Raw genomic sequence first — 25,160 nt, 5'->3', positions numbered from 1 at the left:
GCACTGTGCTAGGAGCTCAAGAGAATGGCACAATAAGAAAAAACATTACCAACCCTTAGGAATTTAAATCCTTCATACAAATTACTGTGGCACAAAAAAGAAAAGGGCTAAATGCTATAAAGATAGCCCCATAAAAGTGGCCCCAGTAAACTGCATTGGGGGTTCAGAGGAAGGAAAGATGCTCAAGAGTCTTTTGAAAAGAGGTTCGTACTGACAAGGCACAAGAAAACATTTATCCACATCTCAGTTTGGGAGAGGATCACTATTAGAATTTCAGTTGTAGATTCTTATTATATTCCTGTTGACAGACAAATAACTGTTGGAATAGCAGACTGTGTTGGCAGCTGGCTTCTCTTATGTTGTTGCTGTTGTAAGAAGGTAATGAAATATCCAACATGACCACACTGCTGGTGTAGGGAAGGGTTAGCAGGAAGTGGGCAAGTCAGGTTCTCTTTCAATCACTCCAAGCCTAGAGCCATCTCCTCTGTTTATTCCTGTGGCAATCACCAGAACAAAAAGGATCAGCTTTCTAGAAGCCTGTCAGGATTTTGAGCAGGACCATCATCCCCAATTGTGAGAGCATCAAATGTAATATTGTCAAGTTGACCAAGCTAACTGGACAAAGCCTGATCTAAAAGCTTATATTTAGAATTCATTTCAAAGCTGAATCTAACACAACATTTTCTCTGTCTTGGTAGACAAGAAAAGCATTTCATGGCCTCTCTTTCATCAAGCCTAATTGGGTTTCTGTGGGACATACAGGCTTCCTTCCTGCTTCAGCTGTTTCAAATAGAACAGAATGTTCAAAAGTCAGCCAGTAACACAGCATCACTAATTTGAATTCACAGAGGAGCATGGTTTTGTCCAAGACATCCCCATTTATTACCTTTATCCATACTAAATATATGGTTTTAATTAACATTGGAATTTTTTAGTAAAATTGCAGAAGGCATGTTTATTCTCCATTCTTCTTCCCCTTGAAAGAAAAGTCATGATTTTTAACTTGTAGTTGAAGAGTTAGTATACAGTTTCTTTTTAAACAAACAGATGTTTTATGGGATAAGATGAGGTAGGAGAGGAAGCATTAATAATGGCTTTTGGCAGAGTCCATGGAAGCAGAGTTTGCCAAAGCCCTGTCATATTTGTTCAGTGTAAGCACGTGTGTGATATAAGTACATTTTTTGTTCCTTGAACTCATTTCTCTCTCATTGAATCTTTGTGATTTGTTTATACCTTGCTCACAGCAATTAATGGCTGTTAGCACTTTCTCTCTCAAGTCAGCTATTTCTGTACATATCTTAAATCTTCTACAACAGTAGCTTCTAAAGCATGCTATGTATAATTCCTAGTACAATTCAAGATTGTAGGTGATGTATAAACATTTTTATTTTAATGACTATAAAAATATATCACTAATGGATTATTACATTGATTTTTACAGATATTGCTTAGGAATAGTAGTGGCAACCATGGGAGAATTTGAGAGAGCATTAACCCTACAATACTCCAGTTATCTCATTTATAACTACTCCATGCTTGTAAACTAACATGCAAATACAGCTCTGTGCTTCTCTCCATCCTTTAAGCCTCCCCTATACAGAGATTTAGAGTGCAAGGTTAACTTTTAAGTAAATGTAAGAGAAAACAGTAGTAAAAATATAGGTGAATATTGATGTTAGGGAAATGCTCTTCTACTAGATTGTATGGGCTTTTGAAGGCAAGCACTGCCTTGACTCCAGAACACACAGTGAGTGTACAACACATGTTAAATTGGTGATTTTAAAAACTTTTAAAAAATCATTTTCTAGTTTCAGCCTTTCTAAAATTCTAACAAAAATTTAATTACTATTTTTGCAGTAAAGATTACATGACACATTTAAAACCTTACAGGCAATCACATCATGCTGAAATATGAAGATATGTTTATTCTCTTGAAGTGGTCAAGACTAACCTGCTCACCATATTTAACTAGTCAATTTCATCCTGCTCTTCAAAAATTAAACAAAAGGTTGCCAGTTGAATTGGTATTTTTTTCTTTGTTACAAAATCTGAAATTTGTAATGGATCTAAGGTGCTTATTCAGAAATCAACATGGATACTTAGATGAGCATATTAATATTTAACCTATTAGAGCCGCACTTTATCAAACCCAATTCCCTTAGCAAGCCACATGGTTTTACCCTTCCCAATAATCTACTCCACAAAAATATTAAGAAAAGAAAGATTGTGAACAAATGTAACTATATAAGCCATTTTTAATCATCTCTAATTCAAAATTCTAGGTACTAAATACCTAAGAAAAACCAATTAAATTTATTAGTTTTTAACAAACATCATGATATATTCATCCAAACAATGATTGTTTCCTTTAAAATAGTCACTTTAAGGCCGCATGTGGTGGCTCATGCCTATAATCCCAGCACTTTGGGAGGCTGAGGCGGGCAGATCACGAGGTCAGGAGATCGAGACCATCCTGGCTAACATGGTGAAGCCCTGTCTCTACTAAAATTACAAAAAAAAAAAAAAAAAAAAATTAGCTGGGTATGGTGGTGGATGCCTGTAGTCCCAGCTACTCAGGAGGCTGAGGCAGGAGAATGGGGTGAACCCGGGAGGCAAAGCTTGCAGTGAGCCGAGATCGTGCCACTGCACTCCAGCCTGGGTGACAGAGTGAGACTCCATCTCAAGAAAAAAAAAAAAAAAAACAATAAAGTCACTTTAAGAGACTAAGCACTGATTCCTGTGAACCATCATTAAAAACATCTTCACACCCCTCTCTTTAATTTCTTATGTCAATGGCACATCTTTTTGAGTATGCTTGTTTGTGGCAAATTTTTATCCACTACGAGTGGATTTGGTTTCTGAAAATGGATTAAAGTCATGTGAAGCCAAGTCTGAAGTAAGTAAAAAGAAAAAAAATTGAGTAAAATCTTTTCATTATTGACACACTAGGAATATCTAATTTCATACAATAAAACATCAATTAGATATTAGTCCTATTATGAAAACTAGTCAAAGAGACTCAAATGGATTTATCTAGAAGAATATTTTCATAAATCTGTTAATATGGTAGATGAGTGTTGCTTTGTTTTTTTTTTTTAAGATGGAATCTCACTCTGTCATCCAGGCTGGAGTGCAGTGACGGTCTTGACTCACTGCAACCTCCGCCTCCTGAGTTCAAGCAAGTCTCCTGCCTCAGCCTCCCAGGTAGCTGGGATCACAGGCATGTGCCACCATGCCTGGCTAATTTTTGTATTTTTAGTGGAGATGGCGTTTCACCATGTCAGCCAGGCTGGTCTGCAATGCCTGACCACAGATGATCTGTGATCTTCCACCTCCCAAAGTGCTGGGATTATAGGTGTGAGCCACTGTGTCTGGCTTGCTTTGGGTTTTTAATATTGTTGTATCAATTTGGATTCCCAATGGTAAATTTGCATAGTTTGCATAATTAGAAGTACTGGTTGTTCACTGTTTCTGTCTGGATAGATTAGAATTATACAATGTTAATGCTGAGAGGACTCAGAGATGATCTGGTGCAGCCCCGTAATTTTTTTACATCAAGACACTGAGAATGTGAGAGCAGTAATCTCCTGTTTCCCAGCTTCCACCACAAAAACTTTAATTTCTGCACGTTGGTCAAGAAATGATCATCATATGACCATTTATTGAGTTCTTTAGTGTAGATGGCACAGTGCTAAATTGTGGAGTATTTGTATGGGTAGATGGAAAAATGAGTAGATGGAAAGATGGGTAGATGGAGACAATCATAGCCTCACCCTCTTGGAAGTTAAAATGTAAAATAGCAGCCACACAGATGGAGATATGGAGGGCAGACTTTAAGTAAAACATCTGCCCAGATTAAACTTTCAGACAGGAATAAAGTAGTTTACTGAGGAAGAGATTAAATTTTCTTGAGCACTGATAGAGAACTGGGAATTCAGAGTAGGGCAGAAATGGGGGGACAGTGCATTATTAGGCTAGAGACAAATTCAGGAAAATATTTTTGCCAGGGAATCTGAAATACATACGTGTTTGTTCCTTCTCTCCAGGGGAAGGGCTGGACAAATTAAAATTTTAAAAAATTAAATGTATCATTTGTCTCATACACTTTGAACTTATAATATTCCAGAGAGAAAAATACTTGGTGGGTATCATTAAATATTCATCATTAGAGATCAGTTTAGCAAAGACATTTAGTCAGGTTGGAACAGCTTTTTAAAAACCAATTACAATGTGGGTTATGAAAGAGAAGTGGAAGAAACCCAGGAAAAATATTAGAAAATGCAAGTCCCTTCACCCAGTGGAACTTTTGCAGAGATTTCTGGCTAACTAGCTTGTTGAGACTTAGGACAGCAATGAAAATAGGTCCTTGTGCTAAGTATATAAGAATTGGTAAGAAGCAAAAGCTGAGATCATTAGAATTGCAAAGAATGTTCCTTTTTAACAAATATTTCCTTTTTAATACTTAAGCTTTTGGTGCAAAGATAGCTAGGAATTGGAAACATTCATTTTATGGTCACCTTATAAAATTTACTTTTATAGAAGTTCCACAAATTAATTATCAGTATAGAATTAGAGGAGATGACAGTTTTGTTTTGTTTTGTTTTTTATATTCTGTTATGTTGATTGTTCAAAGCATTTTGAAATATTTTTATTTGAGGGTAGTCTTTTAGGGTTAACTTGGCTAGTTTTGTTTCGAGGTAATATAAAAAATTCTGACAATATTTTGTAGACTTATATTAGAACTTAAAGATATAATAGAGTTAAACCTCCTCATTTTCCAAAAGTGAAAGAAATAAATGTGAGTGATTGAATCATGAATAAGTCAACAATTGTAAAGGGAAGGAATAACAGTCATAAATGTGCGTTCACCTATTAACAGTGTCAAAATATATGAAGAAAAAACTGACAGAATTGTAAGGAAAAATAGTCAAATCCATAATTATAGTTGGAGATTTCAACATTCCTTTTTCAGCAATTTATAAAACAGTAGGCAGAAAGTCAGTAAAGATACAGAAGACTTGAACAATACTATTAACCAAGTAAATTTAATTGACATTTATAGAATACGTCCCCCAAAACAGCTAATTACACATATTTTTCATGTACACATTGAATATTTCCCAAGGTAGACTATATTCTGAGTCATAATGAGAGACAGGGCTACGTGGATTTCCTAGGCCAACTAAGAATCCCTAAGCCTAGTTGGGAAGGTGACCGCATCCACCTTTAAATACGGGGCTTGCAACTTAGCTCACATCTGACCAATCAGGTAGTAAAAAGAGCTCACTAAAATGCTAATTAGGCTAAAACAGGAGGTAAAGAAATAGCCAATCATCTATCACCTGAGAGCATGGGGGAGGGACAATGCTCAGGATATAAACCCAGGCATTCGAGCTGGCAATGGCAACCCCCTTTGGGTCCCCTCCCATTGTATGGGAGTTTTGTTTTCACTCTATTAAATCTTGCAACTACATGTTCTTCTGGTCTGTGTTTGTTACGGCTGGAGCTGAGCTTTCGCTCGCCGTCCACCACTGCTGTTTGCTGCCGTTGCAGACCCGCCACTGACTTCCACCCCTCTGGATCTGGCAGGGTGTCCACTGCGCTCCTGATCTAACGAGGTGCCCATTGCCACTCCCAATCAGGCTAAAGTCTTGCCATTGTTCCTGCATGGCTAAGTATCCTGGTTCATCTTAATCAAGCTGAACGCTAGTTGCTGGGTTCCACGGTTCTCTTCTGTGACCCACGGCTTCTAATAGAGCTATAACACTCACCACATGGCTCAAGATTCCATTCCTTGGAATCCATGAGGCCAAGAACCCCAGGTCAGAGAACAAAAGGCTTGCCACCATCTTGGGAGCTCTAAGAACAAGGACCCCCCCAGTAACAATAAAACAAATTTCAATAAATTTAAAATGATTGAAATTATACAATATATGTTGTCTGTCCACAACAGAATGAAATTAGAAATTAATAACAGAAAGATACCTAAAAATTTCCCAAATATTTAGAAGTTAAACATGATACTTCAAATAATCCATGGATGTGTCAAGAAAATCAAAAGAAAAATTAGAAAATATTTTACCTATATAAAAATTAATACACAATTTATCCAAATTTGTGAGATCATCTAAAAAGTGCTCAGAGGGAAATCTGTAACATGAAATGTGTATATTACAAAAGAAAAAATGTTTCAAATCAATAGTCTGTGCTTCCATTGTAAAAAACTAGAAGACCAAGAGCAAATTAAACCCAAAGTAAGTAAAAGCAAGGATACAGTACATTTAAGATCAATGAAATTTAAAAAATAAATAAATTACCTAAAAGCAGATTCTTCGAAAAAATTGATAAGAATTAAAAATCTCTAGCCAGACTGATTAGGACAAAAAAGAAGATATGGCCGGGTGCGGTGGCTCATGCCTGTAATCCCAGCACTTTGGGAGGCCGAGGCAGGCGGATCACAAGGTCAGGAGATCGAGACCACGGTGAAACCCCGTCTTTACTGAAAATACAAAAAATTAGCCGGGCGCGATGGCGGGCGCCTGTAGTCCCAGCTACTCAGGAGGCTGAGGCAGGAGAATGGCCTGAACCCGGGAGGCGGAGCTTGCAGTGAGCCGAGATCGAGCCACTGCACTCCAGCCTGGGCCACAGAGCGAGACTCCATCTCAAAAAAAAAAAAAAAAAAAGAGAGAGAGAAGATACAAATGGCCAATATTACGAATGAAAGAAGAACATTACTATAGCTCCTAATGATATTAAAAGAATAATCAGGGGGAGGAGGCAGAGCAAGATGGTCAAATAGAACCCTCCAGCAATTGTCCCCCTATCTCTCTCTCAGGAAAACCAAATTGAACAACTAACTATCCAGACAAAAAAAGCACTCCTATACGAATCAAAATTCAGGTGAGCAATCACAGTATCTGGTTCTAACATCATATCAAGGAAAAAGGCACTGAAGAGGGTAGGAAAGACTATCTTGAATTGCCTACATTTCCCCACTCCTCCTCCATCCTCTGGCAGCAGCCATGTGGTGGGAGAGAGAATCTGTGTGTTTTGGGGAGAGAGAGAACAGTGACTGTGGAACTTTGCATGGGAACTCAGTGCTACCCTGTCACAGTGGAAAGCAACACAAGTCAGAATTTAGTCATGCCCATGGAGGAAGCATTTAGACGAGCACTAGCCAGAAGGGAATCATCCATCCTGATAGTTGGAATCTGAGTTCTAGCTAGACCCATCACTATGGACTAAAGCTCTCTGGGATCCTAAATAAACTTGAAAGGCAGTTTAGCCACAAGGACAAGCCTGGTACCGTGCTGGGCTTGGAGCTATTGGTGTGACCTAGTAAGACAATAGCCAGGGCTATCAAGGGAGTGCTAGCATCACCTATCCCCCAGCTAAGGCAATACAGCTCAAAGCTCCAGGAGACACTCCTTCCTTCAGATTTAGTTGGGGAAAGGAGGAGAGTAAAGAGGACTTTGTTTTGCAACTTGGATATCAGCTTAGCCATAGTAGAATAGGGTACCAGGCAGAGTCCCGAAGCCCTCATTCCATGATCTAGCTCCCAGATAACATTTCTAGACACATCCTGGGTCAGAAGGGAACCTGCTGTGTTGAAGAAAGGACCCAGTCATGACAAGATTTATCACCTGCTGACTAAAGAGCCTGTAGGTCTTGCACACCTGTAATCCCAGCACTTTGGGAGGCTGAGGTGGGCGAATCACCTGAGGTCAGGAATTCAAGACCAGCCTGGCTAACATGGTGAAACCCCGTTTCTACTAAAAATACAAAAAAATTAACTGGGTGTGGTGGTATGCGCCTGTAATCCCAGCTGCTCAGGAGGCTGAGGCAGGAGAATTGCTTGAACCCGGGAGGTGGAGGTTGCAGTGAGCTGCCATCGCACCATTGCCCTCCAGCTTCGGCAACAAAAGTGAAACTCCATCTCAAAAAAAAAAAACCCTAAGTGGTACCTAGGCAGTACTCGCCACAGGCCTTAGGTAAGACCCAGGCCTGTGCTAGCTTCAGGTGTGACCCAGCACATTCTCAGCTGTAGTTGTCACAGGGAAAGACTTCCTGCTTGAGAAAAGGAAAGAGAAGAGTAAAGGGGACTTTGTCTTGCAGCTTGGGCAACAGCTCAGGCACAGTGGGGATGCTGATTCCAGGTCTTGGCTTCTGGACAACATTTCTGAAATAGCCCTAGACCAGTTAGGAGCCTGTTACCCTGAAGGGAGAGACCCAGGCCTGGCAGCATTCACTACAAGCTGAATGAAGAGCCCTCAACATTATCTGGTTGACAGTTTGTTGAGTGAACATCGGTAGTAGTTAGGCAGTACTCATCATGGGCCTGGGGCTATGGTGGCCACAGAGAGAGACTCTTTCTTCATGAGGAAAGAAGAGTGAAAAGTAGGAAGGACTTTGTCTTCTGGCTTGTGTGTCAGCTCAGCTTCAGTAGAATAGAGCAGCAAGTAGATCCCTAAAGTTTCCAACTCTGGACCCTGGCTCCTGGATGGCATTCTGGATCTGCCCTGGGCTGGGGCAGAGCTCACTGCTCTGAAGGAAAGGCCACAAGCATGGCTGGATTCACTACCTGCTAACTGGAAAAGCTACAGGCCTTGAGTGAACATGACCAGTAGCCAGGAGTTAGTCACATGGACCCAGCAGAGTCCTAGTGGTGATGGCCACAGGGATGTTTCTGTCACCTCTTCCCCATCTCCAGGCAGCTTATCATGGAGAGAGAGAGTTCATTGATTTGGCAGAAATTAGAGGAAGAGAACAAGAGACTGCCTGGTAACCCAGGGAATTCTCATGGATCTTATTCAAGACCACCAGGCAATACCTCTATAAGTCTGCAAGAGTCACAGTGATACTGGGCTTCAGGTGCCGTTTAATGCAGACAAAGCTGCAGTGACCAAAGACTTAGATCACAACACTCAATTCCCTTTGAATACTTGGAAACCCTTCTCAGAAAGGATGGATCCAAACAAGGCCAGACTGCCAAGGCTACAATAAATACCTAACTCTTTAGGGCTCAGACACTGACAAATATCCCCCAGCATCAGAACCATCCATGAAAACATGCCCTCACCAAACAAACTAAACACACCAGGGACCAATCCTGGAGTGACAGAAATATGTGACTTTTAAGAGAGTTCAAAATAGCTGTTTAAATAGCACCACAAAATTCAAGATAACACAGAGACGGAATTTAGAATCCTATTAGATAAACTTAACAAAGAGATTGAAATAATATTTAAAAATCAAGCAGAAATTCTGGAGCTAAAAAATTTAATTGACATACTGAAGAATGCATGAGTCACTCAAAAGCAGAATTGCTTAAGCAGAAGAAATAATTAGTGAGCTTAAAGACAGGCTATTTGAAAATATATAGTCAGAGGAGACAAAAAAAATAAAAAATAATGAAGCATACCAATAAGATCTAGAAAATAGCCTCTGTTGATGAAAAGAGTCAAACTTTGTAAAATATTTGAAGAGATTTATTCTGAACCAAATACGAGTGACCTTAGCCCATGACACAGCCCTTAGGAGGGTCCTGACAATATGTGCCCAAGGTGGTTGGGGTACAGCTTGGTTTTATATATTTTAGGGAGGCATGAGACATCAATCAAATACATTTGAGAAATACATTGGTTTGGTTCTGAAAGGTGGGACAACTCAAAGCAGGGGCTTCCAGGCTATAGGTAAATTTAAACATTTTCTGGTTGACAATTAGTTGAGGTTGTCTAAAGACCTGGGATCAATAGAAAGGAAATATTCAGGTTAAGATAAAAGATTGTGGAGACCAAGGTCTTTTTGAAGTCTTATAGTGGCTGCCCTTAGAGACAATAGATGACAAATATTTCCTATTCAGATCGTTAAAGGGTGCTAGACTTTTAGTTAATCTCTTCAGGATTGGGAGGGCCTGAAGAAAAAGATCTAGCTATGTTAATAGAGATTCTTTACAAATGCAGTTTTTCCCACACAAAGGATGGCTTTGCAGGGCCATTTCAAGATATGGCAGAAAAACATGTTTTGGGGTAAAATATTTTTATTTTCTTCCTTGTATTGTAATGCTATGCCAGAGTCAGATTGGAAAGTAAGTCATGATATATAGAATTAAATAAAACCCATCTGATGAGAATTTATAGTTTGTAGGGCACAACTCCCCAGACCCCTTAGACAGGAATTTGGGTAAGATTAAAAAATAGAGCTTAGTCTTCACCTCAAAAGGACAGATACAAGAGTTATTGGCCTTAAAGAGGAGCTAGAGAGAGAGATTGGAATAGAAAGTCTTTCAATGAAATAATAACAGAGAACTTTCCAAAACTACAGAAAGATATAAATATTTAAGTACAAGAAGGTTATAGAACACCAAGTAAATTTAACCCAAATAAGACTACCTCAAAACATATAACTCCCAAGGGTCAAGTATTAGGAAAAAAATTAAAAGCAACAAGATTAAAGAAACAAATTATATACAAAGGAGCTCCCATCCATCTGTCAGCAGACTTTTCAGTGGAAATCTTACAGGCCAGGAGAGACAGGCATGACATATTTAAATTGCTGAAGAAATACAACTTTTATGCTAAAATAGTATATCCGGGAAAAATATCCTTCAAATGTGAAGGAGAAGTGAAGACTTTCCCAGACAAACAAAAGCTGAGGGTATTTATCAACACTAGACCAGTCCTATAACAAAAGCTAATGGGAGTCCTTCAATCTGACATAAAAGGATGTTGACAAGCAATACTATATCATTTGAAGGTACAAAACTCACTGGTAATGGTAAGTACACAGAAAAATCTGAATATTATAACACTGTAATTACAGTGTATAAGGTACTCATGTCTTCAGTAGAAAGACTAAAAGATAAGTCAATCAAAACTAATAATAAATACAACTCTTCAGGGCATAAATAGCATAAGATAAAAATAGAGACAAAGAAATTTAAAAGTGGGAGGGGTGAAGTTAAAGTGTTTTTATTAGTTTTCTCTTTGCTTGTTTGTTAGTTTGCTTGTTCTTGAAGTGTTATCATTAGTTAAAAATAACATGTTATGTTATTTGCAAACCTCATGATAACCTTAAATCAAAAAACCTACAACAGATACACAAAAAATAAAAAGCAAGAAATTAAAACATACTACCAGAAGAAATTGCTTTCACAAAAAGGAAGACAGGAAGAAGACGACCAGAAAACAAACATAAAATGAATAACAAAATGACAGGAGTAAGTTCTTGCTTATCAATAGTAACAGTGATTGTAAATAGACTAAATTCTCCAATCAGAAGACACAGAATGACTGAATGGATTGAAAAAGGAAACAAGACCCAATGGTCTGTTGCCTACAAGAAACACACTTTACCTATAAAGACATATGTTGACTAAAAATAAAGGGACGGAAAATGATACTTCAGGCAAACAGAAACCCAAAACAGCAGGAGTAGCTATACTTACATCAGAAAAAATAGATCTCAAAGCAAAAATCTATAAAAAGAGACAAGGTTATCATGTAATGATAAAGAGGTGCATTCAGCAAGAGGATATAACAATTGTAAATATATATGCACCCAACACTGGAGTTCCCAGATATATAAAGCCAATATTATTGGAGCTAAAGAGAGAGATAGATACCAATACAATAATAGCTGAAGACTTCAACACCCCACTTTCAGCATTGGACAGATTGTCCAGACAGAAAATCAACAAAGAAGCGTAAGACTTAATCTGTAGTATAGACCAGATGAACCTAATAGATATGTACAGAACATTTCATCCAGTGGTTGCAGAAGACATTCTTCTCCTCAGCACATGGATCGTTGACAGGGATAGACCATATGTTTGGTCACAAAACAGTTCTTTAAAAATTCTTTAAAGAACTTCTTTAAAAAAAGAATTTCTTTAAAAATTCAAAAAAATTGAAAGACCAAATATCGTATCTGACCACAAGGGAATAAAACTAGAAATCAATTTGGAAACTATACAAACACATGGAAATTAAACAGTATGCTCTTGAATGACTAGTGGGTCAATAAAGAAACTAAGAGAAATTTAAAAATTACTTGAAACAAATGAAAATGGAAGCATAACATATCAAAACCTATGGGGTACAGCAAAAGCAGTACTAAGAGGAAAGTTTAGAGCAATAAATGCCTACATCAAAAAAGCAGAAGAACTTCAAATAAAAAACTGAGTGATGCATCTTAAAGAACCAGAAAGCAAAAGAAAACTAAACTCAAAATTAGTAGAAGAAAAGAAATAATGAAGATCAGAGCAGATATAAATGAAAGTGAAATGAAAAAAATACAAAATATCAACTAAACAAAAAGTTTTTTTTTGAAAAGATAAAATTGACAAATCTTTAGCCACAATAAGAAAAAGAGAGAAAAGACCCAAATAAATAAAATCTGAGATGAAAATGGAGACATTACACCTGATACTGCAGAGAGGATCATTAGAGACTTCAATGAGTAACTATATGCCAATAAATAGGAAACCTTAGATAAAATGGATACATTCTAGACATATACAACCTACTAAGATTGAACTTCCTGAAAACATCCAAAATCTGAATAGACCAATAACAAGTAATGAGATTGAAGCCATAGTAAAAAGGCTCCCAGCAAAGAAAAACCTGGGACTTGATGGCTTCACTGCTGAATTCTATCAAACACTTAAAGAACTAATACCAATCTTACTCAACCTATTTCAAAGAATAGAGGAGGAGGGAATACTTCCAAACTCATTCTATGAGGCCAGTATTACCCTGACACCAAAACCAGAAGAAGACACATAAAAAAAAAACCCCACAGGTCAATATCTCTGATGAACATTGATGAAAAAAATCTCCAACAGAATTCTGGCAAACCAAATTCAATAATCTATTAAAAAGATTATTCATAATAGACCAGGGATGCAAAAATGGTTTAACATACACAAATCCACCAGTGCCATACATCATACCAACAGAATGAAGGACAAAATTCACATGATCATTTCAAATGAAAAAGCATTTGATAAAATTAAACATCCTTCATATTACAAAGCCTCAAAAAACTCAGGTTTTAGAGGGATTTTAAAAGGAACATATCTCAACACAATAAAAGTCATATATGACAGGCCCACAGCTAGTATTATACTGAACAAGAAACAACTGAAAACCCTTCCTCTAAGATCTGTAAGAAGACAAGGATGCCCACTTTCCCTAGCTGTTACACATAGCCTTGGAAGTCCTAGTTAAGAGCAATCAGAGAAGAGAAAGAAATAAGGGGTGTCCAAACTGGAAAGGAAGAAGTCAATTATTCTTGTTTGCCGATGATATGATCCTCTACTTGAAAAAATCTAGACTGTACCGAGAAGCTATTAGAACTGTTAAACTAATTCAGTAAATTTGAAGGATACAAAATCTACACACAAAAATTAGTAGCGTTTTTATATTTCAACAGTGGACAATGTGAAAAAGAAATCAAAAAAGTAATCCTATTTACAGTACCCACAAATAAGATACCTAGGAATACACATAACCAAAGAAGTGAAGGATCTCCACAATGAAAACTATAAAACACTGATATGAGAAATTGAAGAGGACACACACAAAAAAAATGGAAAGATATTTTATAGTCATGGATTGTAAAAATACTGTTGAAATGTCCATACTACCCAAAGCAATCTACAAATTCAGTGCAATTCATGTGAAAAGATCAATGACATTCTTCATGGAAATAGAAAAAACTATCCAAAAATTTATATAGAACCACAAGACCCAGAATAGCCAAAGCCATCCTGAGCAAAAAGAACTAAGCTGGAGGAATCACATTACTTGACTTCAAATTACACTACAGAGCTATAGTAACCAAAACAGCAGGTTGCTGGCATAAAAACAGACACATAGACCAATGGAACAGAATAGAGAGCCCAGAAACAAATCCGTACATTTACAGTGAACTTACTTTTGACAGAGTTTCCAAGAACATACATTGGGGGAAAAGACAGTCTCTTTGATAAATATTACTGTAAAAACTGGATATTCATATGCAGAAAAATGAAACTAGAATGTCTATCTCTTATCATATACAAAATTCAGATCATAATGAATTAAAGACATAGATGACCTCAAATTATGAAGCTACTATAAGAAAAAAGAAATTCTCCAGGATATTGGATTGTACAAAGACTTTGAGGAATACCCCAGAAGTACAGACAACCAAAGCTGGAGAGCTGGAATCACATAAAGTTAAAAAGATTCTGCACATTAAACAAAACAATCAGCCTCATGAAAAGACAACCCCAGGATAGGAGAACATTTTTGCAAACTATCCATCTAATAAGGGATTAATAACCGTAATACATAAGGAACTCAACTCCATAGAGGATAAAACCTAATAATTTGATTTAAAAACAGGCAAAAGATCTGGATAGTCATTTCTCAAAAGAAGATATAAAATGGCAAACAGGTGTAGGAAATGGGCTCAAGATCATTGAGAAATGTAAATCACAATTCTAAGATATCATCTCACCTCAGTTAAAGTGGCTTTTACCCAAAAGACAGGCCATAACAAATGCTGGCAAGGATGTGGAGAAAGAGGAACCCCCATACACTGTTGGTTGGAATGTAAATTAGTACAGCCACTGTGGAGAACAGTATGGAGGAGTTTCGAAAAGCAAAAAGTAGAACTATTAGATGATCCAGCTAGGTATCCCACTTCTAGGTATACAGGGACCAAATGGGAGGTCATTGCATCATGGGGGTGGTTTTCCCCATGCTGTTCTTGTGATGATGAGGGAGTTCTCATGAGATCTGATGGTTTTCAAACTGACAGTTTCCAATGCTCGCTCTCTCCTGGTGCCATGTGAAGTAGGCCCTTACTTTCCCTTCTCCTTCCGCCATGATGGTAAGTTTTCTGAGACCTCCCCAGCCGTCTGGAACTGTGAATCAGTTAAACCTTTTTTCTTCATAAACTACCCAGTCTCCGGTAGTTCTTTATCACAGTGTGAAATCAGACTAATACAGGATTATTGCACTCTGTATGCTTGTATCAAAATACCTCATGTTCTCCATAAATATACGCACCTATTTTGTACCCATAAAAAGGTTCTAAATAATTTTTAACAACGTATGTTTAGTAAATGTTATGAATAACTCTACCAATAAATTTTTCAACTAAAATGAAATTGATATTTTTTAAAGCCTTAAAATGTATCATTCAGTAATTTCAATTCTAGGAATTTATATTAAATACATGAAAATATGGACAAAAGTTTTTATACCAAGATGTTTATCAAATGATTATTTATAACAGAGAATACTGAAATCAATTGTAAATTTTGAACAATATGAGATTAGTAAACTAAAATACTAAATAACCCTAATAATGATAACGATGATCATGATAGAGAAAATTCCTATGAAAAAATAGGAAACAAAATTGTCAACGAAGGTGATCTCCATATAAACAGATATTTATAAGTAAGACCTGGGAAAATGTATCCTTAAATTATGCTAATAAGTTTTTATTTTAAAATATTTGTTGAATAATTTTTCTCCAAAATTTTCCCCATATTTTTAAAATTTGCTAGAATGAAATATGTCAGTGCCATATTTTGACTGTCATATGCCAAGTAGCTGGCTTTATCATTAAAAATTTAAATTAGCCCAGGCACTGTGGCTCACGCCTGTAATCCCAGCACTTTGGGAGGCCAAGGCAGGTGGATCACCTGAGGTCAGGAGTTCGAGACCATCCTGACCAACTAAAAATACAAAATATACAAATTAGCTAGGCATGGTGGTACATGCCTGTAATCCCAGCTACTGGGGGTGCTGAGGCAGGAAGATCACTTGAACCTGGGAGGCAGAGGTTGCAGTGAGCCAAGATTGTGCCACTGCACTACAGCCTGGGCAACTGAGCAAGACTCTGTCTCAAAAAAACAAAAAATAACAAAAAAGAATAATAAATTATTATTTTTCTCTAAATAGAAAATATATAACCAATGCTTTGATGCCAGTTGACTTTGTTTTAGAAATTTAAAACCATGCCTTTTAGGAAGAATGAATAGTATTTAAATATCTTTGTTTAATTCATCCTTCCTCTGGTAGGCACATTTTGAGGCCACCATGACACCATCTGTTTCAACAAGATACTCAAACCTGTGTCTCTACTCTTTTCCTCTCACTGTCTTTCCCAATTGTGGCATCAGTGAGTAAAATGTGTTTGCTTTCCCTTATTGACCTCTAATCATCAAAGCATCTTTTAGTGGGAAACCATTTATTATGCTTTTCTCTTTCAAAACCATGATTTATATCAAAACCATGATTCAGTGGAGATTTCTAGCATTGGTTGAGATGATAACCCTCTTCTCCATTTATACATCTTCCAATTCCAGCCACACCTGTAGTATGTCACATCTGAACTCCAGTAGCTAGTTTACCTGTCTCTAGTTGCCCAATGTCAGCTCATTCTAAAGTAGTTGTTGGAATACATTTGGAGCATAATGTATATCCTTTCCTTTCTAGAGATCCTGCAGTGAATGACTTCAAGTTTCTTATGAAATTCCCATAATTAGTGAAAACTGAAAATCACTTGGTTAAAAACTTCAGGGTGTTCATCTTAAATCTAGCTAACCTCCTGTATTAGTCTGATCTTGTGTTGCTATAAAGAAATACCTGAGCCTGGGTAGTTTACAAAGAAATTGGCTCACGGTTCTGCAGGCTCTACAGGCATGGTATCGGCATCTGCTTGGCTTTGGGGGAGGCCTCAGGGAACTTTTACTCATGGCAGAAGGTGAAGCAGGCACAGGCACTTCACATGGCAAAAGCAGCAGCAAGAGGTGAGGGGAGGTGCCACACACTTAAAAAACCAGATCTCCCCAGTACTCACTATTGCAAGGATGGCACCAAGCCATGAGGGATCCGCCCCCATGACCCAAACACCTCCCACCAGGCCCCATCGCCAACACTGGGGAGTACACTTCAACCTGAGATTGGGGCATGGGCAAATACCCTAACTATATCATCTCCCTTTGGTACATGAAAGCTAATGATCTTGAACCACCTGAGGATTATGTTCGTGTCTTTGGCTCAAAGTATATGGACCTTTTAAAAACACTTTTTTAAATATTTGCCCTTTCTTTTGCACTTACGTACATTGTATGTGACACAGAAATAAAATATAGTTGGTACTTGGTATAGAGAAGGACAGCTAATTCATCAGATGGTCATGTTACATGAGGCCTTACTCCATGTGGGGACCATATTTTGAGAAATCTTTCTGGGCCACCTAACCCATAGATATGGAATTTTTGCCAACATTTCTTGATGCCTTCATCTCCCTAGAACCCCACTGTTATCCTCAGTTATGGTCTTAACTGGTATTCATACTTCAATCCTGTGCTGCTTCCATTCATTTTCCAAACAGAGGCCCAAGTAATCTTTGGAAAAAAAAATAAAGTTTGTCATCCTTCTCCTTTAAAGTCTTGATTGCCTTCTGATTGTACTTTAAAAGAAAAAGAAGTTTCAAATCCTGAGCATGGCCCTGGATCTCACTGTAATCTCTTCCTCCAGGCTCAGTGTACCTAAGCTGTGGGGCCTTCCTCCAGTTCTTGAGACACACCAAGCTCTTTCTCACCTCTGCACTTACTTGAGTCTGGAACATTATTCCCTGACTGCCCTCCCTGATCCTTCTCCTCACCTTCCGCTTTCTCATGCCCCACCAATACATTTTCACCTGGCTGATTTCGTGGATTCACATTCCACATTCAAACATTGCCTTAACTATCACCTCCCAGAGGGGTCTTATCTGAGTCCTAAATCTAAACTTGGTTCTTCCTGTTATTACCTGTTTTTATAGCACTTATCATAGTTTTTAATCATGTCATTTGTTTAATGCCTTTCTCTTCTGCAAGCCTGAAGGCTTTCTGACTGTAGACCCCAATGCCTTGCTTTCTCTTAGCCTACCACATAGGTGCCCAATAAATTATTGTGAGTGAATGAATGAATGAGTGAAAGAAGGAAAAAAATCACAAGTATGATAAATAAGTAGGAAACATTCATGGGAAGAAAGTACAGTTTTACTATTTATCAAAGGAAAGTATATTAAACACCTATTTTAAATCTATTTATTTTATTAGTAAAATTATTTAACGTTATAGCTGAGGTATGTGGAGAAGGACACATTCATATAATACATAAGGAGAAGGACCTTTTCTGGGTTCATTTTCATTTACTAAATATTTATTAAATGAGTGAGAGGATGAATATAATCTAGAAAGCAGTCTTCCTAAATGTATTTTAAAACATCAAAATTATTTTTATTGACCCAGTATTTTTTCATGAGAATTCGTCATAAGGAATAGGCCTAGATATGGAAAAGGTTATATGTCTAAAGATATTTCTCACAGTGTCATGTATATGAGTAAAACATTGGAAACCACCTAAATGCCAATAAAATATGGCTGAGTAAAACATAGTATATCCACTAGATAGTATAAGAGTATCTCATAAGCTAAAGGTTAGGATAAATAATGACTTCAAAAATGTTTATAGCATAAGTTTAAGTTAAACACAAAGTTTTATAAATTCTATTCATGGGGGAAAAAAGACTGGAAAGAAATATGTCATGCTGCTATAGCAATGGGTGATTTCTCCTTTTTTCCAAATTTTCCTTAACTTGCCCATATTTGATTTTTACAGTGATTATAGTTATATTAAATTGTGCATGTACAACATAGCTTGTATATTAAGATTTAATTTCAGCTTCAGTACATTTAAATGAGTCTTGATCCTTACCTTGTGTAATCATTGAAATGCTGTGCCTTTTTTTCCTTAGGGTGACAGAACCTTTCCAGAAGGTTCCCACACTCATGGGTTAGATCACTCATCGTCTTGGCAGGATCACAGTCGCTTCCTGTCTAGTCCAAGATTTTCATACATGAACTGTAAGTAATTAAGTCCTGTACCCGTTTTTAAATTCGATTTAAGAAAATGCAACACATGGAAAAATTAGTTTAAGACCAGTACATGATAGTGATATTCTTAAGTCTGAGAAAATCCTCATGAATCATACAAAAATTGTTCAAGGATATTCATAATAGTACACAGTTTACTAAAAATATGTAGAATCCCTCCTTTTTGGACTTTATACTTCTCAGAATAACTTAAATAACCACCCAAGGTAAAAATCTTAATTAGGCATATTTTTTGTTTGGAGATTGCTAGTAACTATGGATGAGTGAGTAAAAAATGTTATTTTATAATAAAACTCAAATTATCAAAAAATTGAAGGTCTTTGCAATATAAATGTTGAGAAATATGTAATCTTGTACAAAGAGTAAGAATACTATTACTGCTAGATTTCACTCTGTGAATATTCCGTAAATCTTGATAAATGTCATCAATGTCAACAAGGTATGAGTCCATTGGCCCAAAATGCCACCTGCTACCATCTATCCCTGCCATCTCCATTCCCTCCTATATGTGGTCTTCAAGGTTCAGCTTATATGTAATTTCCTTACAGAAGCTTCACAGTTTGAAGTGTAGTCTCTGTTATGAGCACCCACAGTGTGCTACAATTTTTCTTTTTATCTTGAGGATAGGAGCAATGCCTGTTTTGTTCACCACTGTTTCCTTGGCACTCTATATAGTAGTTGGCAAATAGTAAATACTCAACTAATATTCAATTAATATTAAATTAATATACACGTAAGTTGTTTTTGTTAAGTCCACATTTATCTAAACTTTTGGGATCCAAATGTTATTTAATGGATTCTTATTTAGGAAATAATTTCACTCTTCAGTTTACCATGGGCCTGTAGGATTGTACATTAAATTTGATAATTCTGTCATTTAAAATAGCTATATTGCTCTAAAATAAAATACCAAAATAAGCCACTAGGAAGTAGGTCAAATCCAAGGGTGATAACTCTCATTTTTGCTGGTTTATATTCATGGATTCATTGAATAAATATTTATCAGTTTCTGATAAATGGTTTGGGTTTTCATTATTTCATGATTATTTTATTCTAAATGCAGAGCATTTTTTCTTCCTGTCCTAATCATTTTCCCAAGTGACTTTGTATCTACATAATCCAAGAACCACCCTTCAATATGGACCTCAAGTTGGTTATGGCATCTCAGAATTTGATATACACATAGGCCAATTTTCTTTTTCTTTCATATTTAGCAATAGAAAATTTTCTCCAAGTCCTTCTAATATAAACAAGCATGGAGGAGGAAGTAGGGACTTAGCACCATGAAACATCATAGTGTCCCAATTACTAAGACATTCAAGAGCCTGGAGATAAACAACACCATGATGTGAACACAGAGGTCTTTGTTATACTGCTGTTACTTTTGCCATTATGACCTTCATAAGCCTTCCTAGAAAGGCACCTAGAGGGAAGTGGTTAGAAGACATTAAATGGAAAACATCAAGATTTTTGGAATTGTATTTATTACTATGATAGGCAGTGAAAGAACCTGTATTTAGGTTTTGACACTAGCATTTCATGACCAACTGTGGTCATTTCTTTAATTAAGATATAGTTCTCACAAGCAACGATAGGTTTCTATAGAAATACACTGGCTGAAAAGGAAATAAAGTTAAACAGGAAAAAATATCAAGAGCATAATTGAAAAAGAAAACATTTATTATAGTTTATATTGTAAAATCTAACTGAAAAATTTAGCCTAAAAAGTAAAACTCTTTATTAGTTTAATTAGTAAAAAAATTAATTAATTGATTAATCCATAGCCTTATGTTTTACTATTCTTCTCGTGTACAAGTTTGTTTTATGATTTTCTTCCCAGACTTATCCCCATATTTTCAAAAATACTTTTAAAAATTTAATCATAAGTACCTTGTCATTAGTTACTTTCAAGTAATTGAATTATAATTATTTCTAGAAAACATTTTATTGTTATGTGCTTTTCTGATAAGCCGTAAGTTTTCTGTTTTTAATAATGGGGCACATTAGCAGTGAGAAACATTAGGATTACCCTGAGTACTTCTTTTTTGTAGCAAAATTTCAGCTCAGTTATAGAAATTGTCCTGTAATTTTTCTTTAATCTCCCTTTAAATTGAAAAATGAAAAAGAAGAGATGCCAGGACCAACAAAGAGGAAAACAGAACTTACAGCAAATGAGTAATAGAGGGAACAGAGGATGTTTTAAAGAATATCATTAATACCCTTTCAGAGATAAGAGAAAATATTATATCCACTAAATTTAACAAGGGCAAAATACTATGAAAAAGGAACACAGACTAAGCAGTGTCAGAATTTTAAAATATAATTTCCATAAAGAAAAAAGAAAACCAGAAAGGTGGAAAACAATGTGAAATAACCACAAAGAAAGGAGAAGAAAAAGAAAAAGAATGGGACAATAGAGAGAAAAGATAAAATTTTTAGAAAATCAATTCAGGAGGGACAATAGATGATTAATGTGAGTCTTGAGAGAACAGAGAAAACAGAACAAGAGGCCAGGAGTGGCCAGGCCCACCCAACAAACACCCACTGACGGCGGCCATGCTGAGATTTTCCTTCGCTCTTTTCCTATATAGATGCCCATGTGCCCGGATCCTGCACCTTCCTCTTTCTTGTTTCACTCCTTTCTTTTGTAAGAGTGATGCAGGACAAGCAAGCCCCAAAATTGAGGCTTAGTCTAGGCGGGTTCTTGGCTTCACCCAGGGAAGAATTCAAGGGCAAGCCGGTGGTGTTAGCAGCAGTTTTTATTGAAGCGTCAGTGTACAGCAGCAGCAGAGGTCCTGCCGCTTACAGAACAGGTCTACCCCACAGACAGCGTGCCCAGAGCAGCAGCCCTGAAGCAGTTCTGCACTCATAGTTATACCCACTTTTAATTATATGCAAACTGAAGGGCAGCTTATGCAAAAATTTCTAGGATGAGGGTGGTAACTTTCAGGTTGTTGGGTGGTTGCCAGGAAAATGGGCAGTAACTTCCGGGTGTTGCCGTGGCAATGATAAACTGACAGGCACACTTGTGGGCGTGTCTTATGGGGAGGTGCTTCTGCTTGAGACCCGTTTTAGCTAGTCCTCAATTTGGGCAGGTATCCAAGCCCTGCCTTTGGAGTCTAGTCTCACCTCCTACCTCTAGAGCACATAAAAGAAAAGGAGGTGGGAGGCCGAGGCGGGAGGATCATGAGGTCAGGAGATCGATACCATCCTGGCTAACATGGTGAAACCCTATCTCTCCTGAAAATACAAAAAATAAGCCAGGCGTGGTGATGGGCGCCTATAGACCCAGCTACCCAGGAGGCTGAGGCAGGAGAATAGCATGAACCCGGGTGGCAGAGGTTTCAGTGAGCCAAGATCATGCCACTGCACTCCCGCCTGCGTAACAGAGCGAGACTCCATCGAAAAAAAAAAGAAAGAAAAGGAGGTAAATATTTCTAGTCTTTGTATTTCTAAAAATAGATTTCTTCCATTAACACTTGACTGAAATTTTAGCTGGCTATAAAATTCTAGTTGAAAATGATTTTCTTTCTGAATTCATTGAACAATTATCCTCCAAAATCCAATGTTGTTGAAAAACCCTTCATTCATAGATAGAGACTGTCACTCCTTTGGAGTCATCTTCTGCACCCGCTTCCTACCCTACCACATCCTTTCTACTCCTTGCTCCAGGAACTTTTAGGATCTTTTCTTTCGCCCCAGTGAGTTTGTGATGATGTGCCTCAGGGTGGGTCTTGTTTTATTTATTCTTCTAGCTACTTTTAATCTGGACACTCATATTTTTCAGTTCTGCCATAGTGAAGGAAGAAAGGAAAGATTCTATCCAGAAAATTTGCAGGAAACAAACTAAAAACTGATAGATTATCTGATACGATTGAACGCTTAAGAAAAAAGACTACTAGTGGACATATGGCAGATCTAACTGAGCACTTAGAAGCACGATGGTCACAGAGAAAGAGCAAATAAAAAGAAATGAAACAAGAGTCAATTAATAAACCCAGGAGAAAAAAATGAACAAGAAGAGCAATGTTTTCATAGTATACTTACTATGTTTTCATGAGCCATATTTAGTCATAATAATGTAAACAGTCACGTAACTAAAAGCTCATATGTAACTATATTGGGAGTATGGGGTGAGGAGAAGGGGGTGAGTGTGGATAATGTCTAAAAATATAAATCAGAAAATAGCAATATAGGCTTCTCCATGTTTTACAAAAATGAAATAAATACAGAAAATAAAACTAGAAGAGGTGATCATCATAGCTGACTCTCAGGAGTGGGATTGTGGAATTCAGAGAGGTGGACAAGAAACTCCTGCTTTTCTGTGTAGCCCTTTGGTATTATCTGATATGTGTATATACACTTTGGCTAAAAATGATTCTTACAAAGACAAGTGTTACTAAGAAAACCCCAGCTTTTATGTCTGACTAGGAAATGTCTAATTTTGTTGTTAAGTTTCAGGTGGAACATGAAAGCTGGGGTTTGGAGTTTGGAGCAGTTGAGATCTGTATGGAGACTTAGGGAGTGGATAGTCATAGGTCCTTAGGCAGACATGAGTTTCTCAGCTCACAGAACAGTCAGCTCCTTACTCTAGTTGGAATTTGTACTGAGTGAGGCCCTTTCATTTAAGCTGTAGATGCTAAGACATTCATTCTGCTGACTTAGATGCCCTGTCAAACTGTGACCAAACTAAAGCACAGAATCATTGACCATGGAAAAAACAAAGGAAATGGGAAAATACTGCATAATTTGTGGTCTCTGAAGCGATCCAGCATTAATGAAAGTTTGTTTTAAGAAGTAATTTATGTCAGCTTTGTGTAGTTCAGGTCAATTCAAGAAAAGGTAGATTCCTTCTGCCAGGAAGAAGGGAAGAAATGTATAAATTGTAAGTTTATATTGCTATTGGAAATAGGAACACAGAAATCCATTCTTTAAAGCCATGATCACTACCAAATTTATCCTGGCTTGCTGGAAGTTATGGCCATGAGTCAGGACACTCTTTTAGAAGACTTGGATTCCATTACCTTCAGCCTGTAGACAGTGGGGACTTAGTAAGAGAGACACATAATGTGAGCTTTTGAAACTGTCATTTTTGCTTTTCAAAAGTGGCAACTGACCACTAGTCACTATGTATAGCTCCTTTTAGACTAAAGAAACACAACTCCAGGACAGAGCCATCACATCCCAGAACTGGGACCAGACCAGATTTCACTGAGGTCCAGAGTAATCTGACGACTTCTAGAAATCTCTCATTTTTTAAGACTGAAATGCTTAATCTTTGTGGAGTTGGTGTCTCCAAACCAGATTTTAAAAATAAATGCATATTATAAATTTCCTGTAAATCTAAAACTATTCCAAAACATAATGTTTGTTAAAATAAATGAACCAAAAAGGAAAGAATTGTTATTCTTCATGGGGAAAATATGTTATCTAAGGATTAGTATAGGAGTTGGAAGTGAATTTTACATATTATTTAAATTTGATATTCTTAGAAAAGCAAATTAATGAAAGATGCTTAAAAATACTATTTCACTTTCTTACCTCAGTATACATTCCTCTAAAAAGAAAAGTTAGTATTCTCACTTTGTGTTTTGAGGTGCTTAATGGTAGTTTAAGTCCCTGGGGTGAAAAATAATTTATCCACAGCAAGAATAGCACACTATTTTCGTTTCTGTGTTATACTTCAAGGTCCACCTGGTTAACTGTGAAGATACTTCATATGTAGCCTGTCCTCAGCCTTGTAGAATAAAATGCCAAAGATTAATGGCAATGAAAACACTAGGACACTGATAAAGGCAATAAAATCGTTTCTTGTCCATTAAAGGATTTAATTCTCTGAAAGTGCAGTCTCTCTGTGTCTCTCATTTTACAGGTTTATTTTATGTGACTGTGGTTCAGGTATTTTTTACTGATCGGTTAAATGCCGGATATTTTGAAATAATTGAATTCTGATTTTTGCAAGTTGACAAGGTACTCTCTAGAGGCACTCCAGAAACCCGCTAGAAAATCCCCAGTTGGCTGTCATTTTAAAATCCCTCAACTATATTCACTTGTTCAGCCAGTATTTACTAGAAGGCTGTGCGCTATGTCCAGTGTTCAGTTCTGGAGGATACAGTAGTGAACAGGACAGGCAAGGTCATCTCATGGAGAAACAGGTAGCGAACAAGTAAACAAATAATTTAAAACGGTGATTGGTGCTATCAAGGTGAAA

General features: G+C 37.1%; 1 protein-coding gene across 2 annotated transcripts in view; it reads left to right on the top strand.

The window, feature by feature from the left end:
• Positions 1-25,160, top strand: part of CEP128 (centrosomal protein 128) — a 466,370-nt gene that overhangs the window by 422,647 nt on the left and 18,563 nt on the right. For both annotated transcript variants that reach the window (XM_025391920.1, XM_025391921.1), the window contains one exon: positions 18,811-18,919. In XM_025391920.1, coding sequence (XP_025247705.1) covers positions 18,811-18,919 — 109 coding nt within the window. The remainder of the gene's footprint in view (positions 1-18,810; positions 18,920-25,160) is intronic.

This window comes from Theropithecus gelada, chromosome 7b, assembly GCF_003255815.1.
Source record: "Theropithecus gelada isolate Dixy chromosome 7b, Tgel_1.0, whole genome shotgun sequence".
Taxonomy (NCBI): Eukaryota; Metazoa; Chordata; class Mammalia; order Primates; family Cercopithecidae; genus Theropithecus; species Theropithecus gelada.
This window is presented reverse-complemented; position numbering and strand designations above follow the sequence as displayed.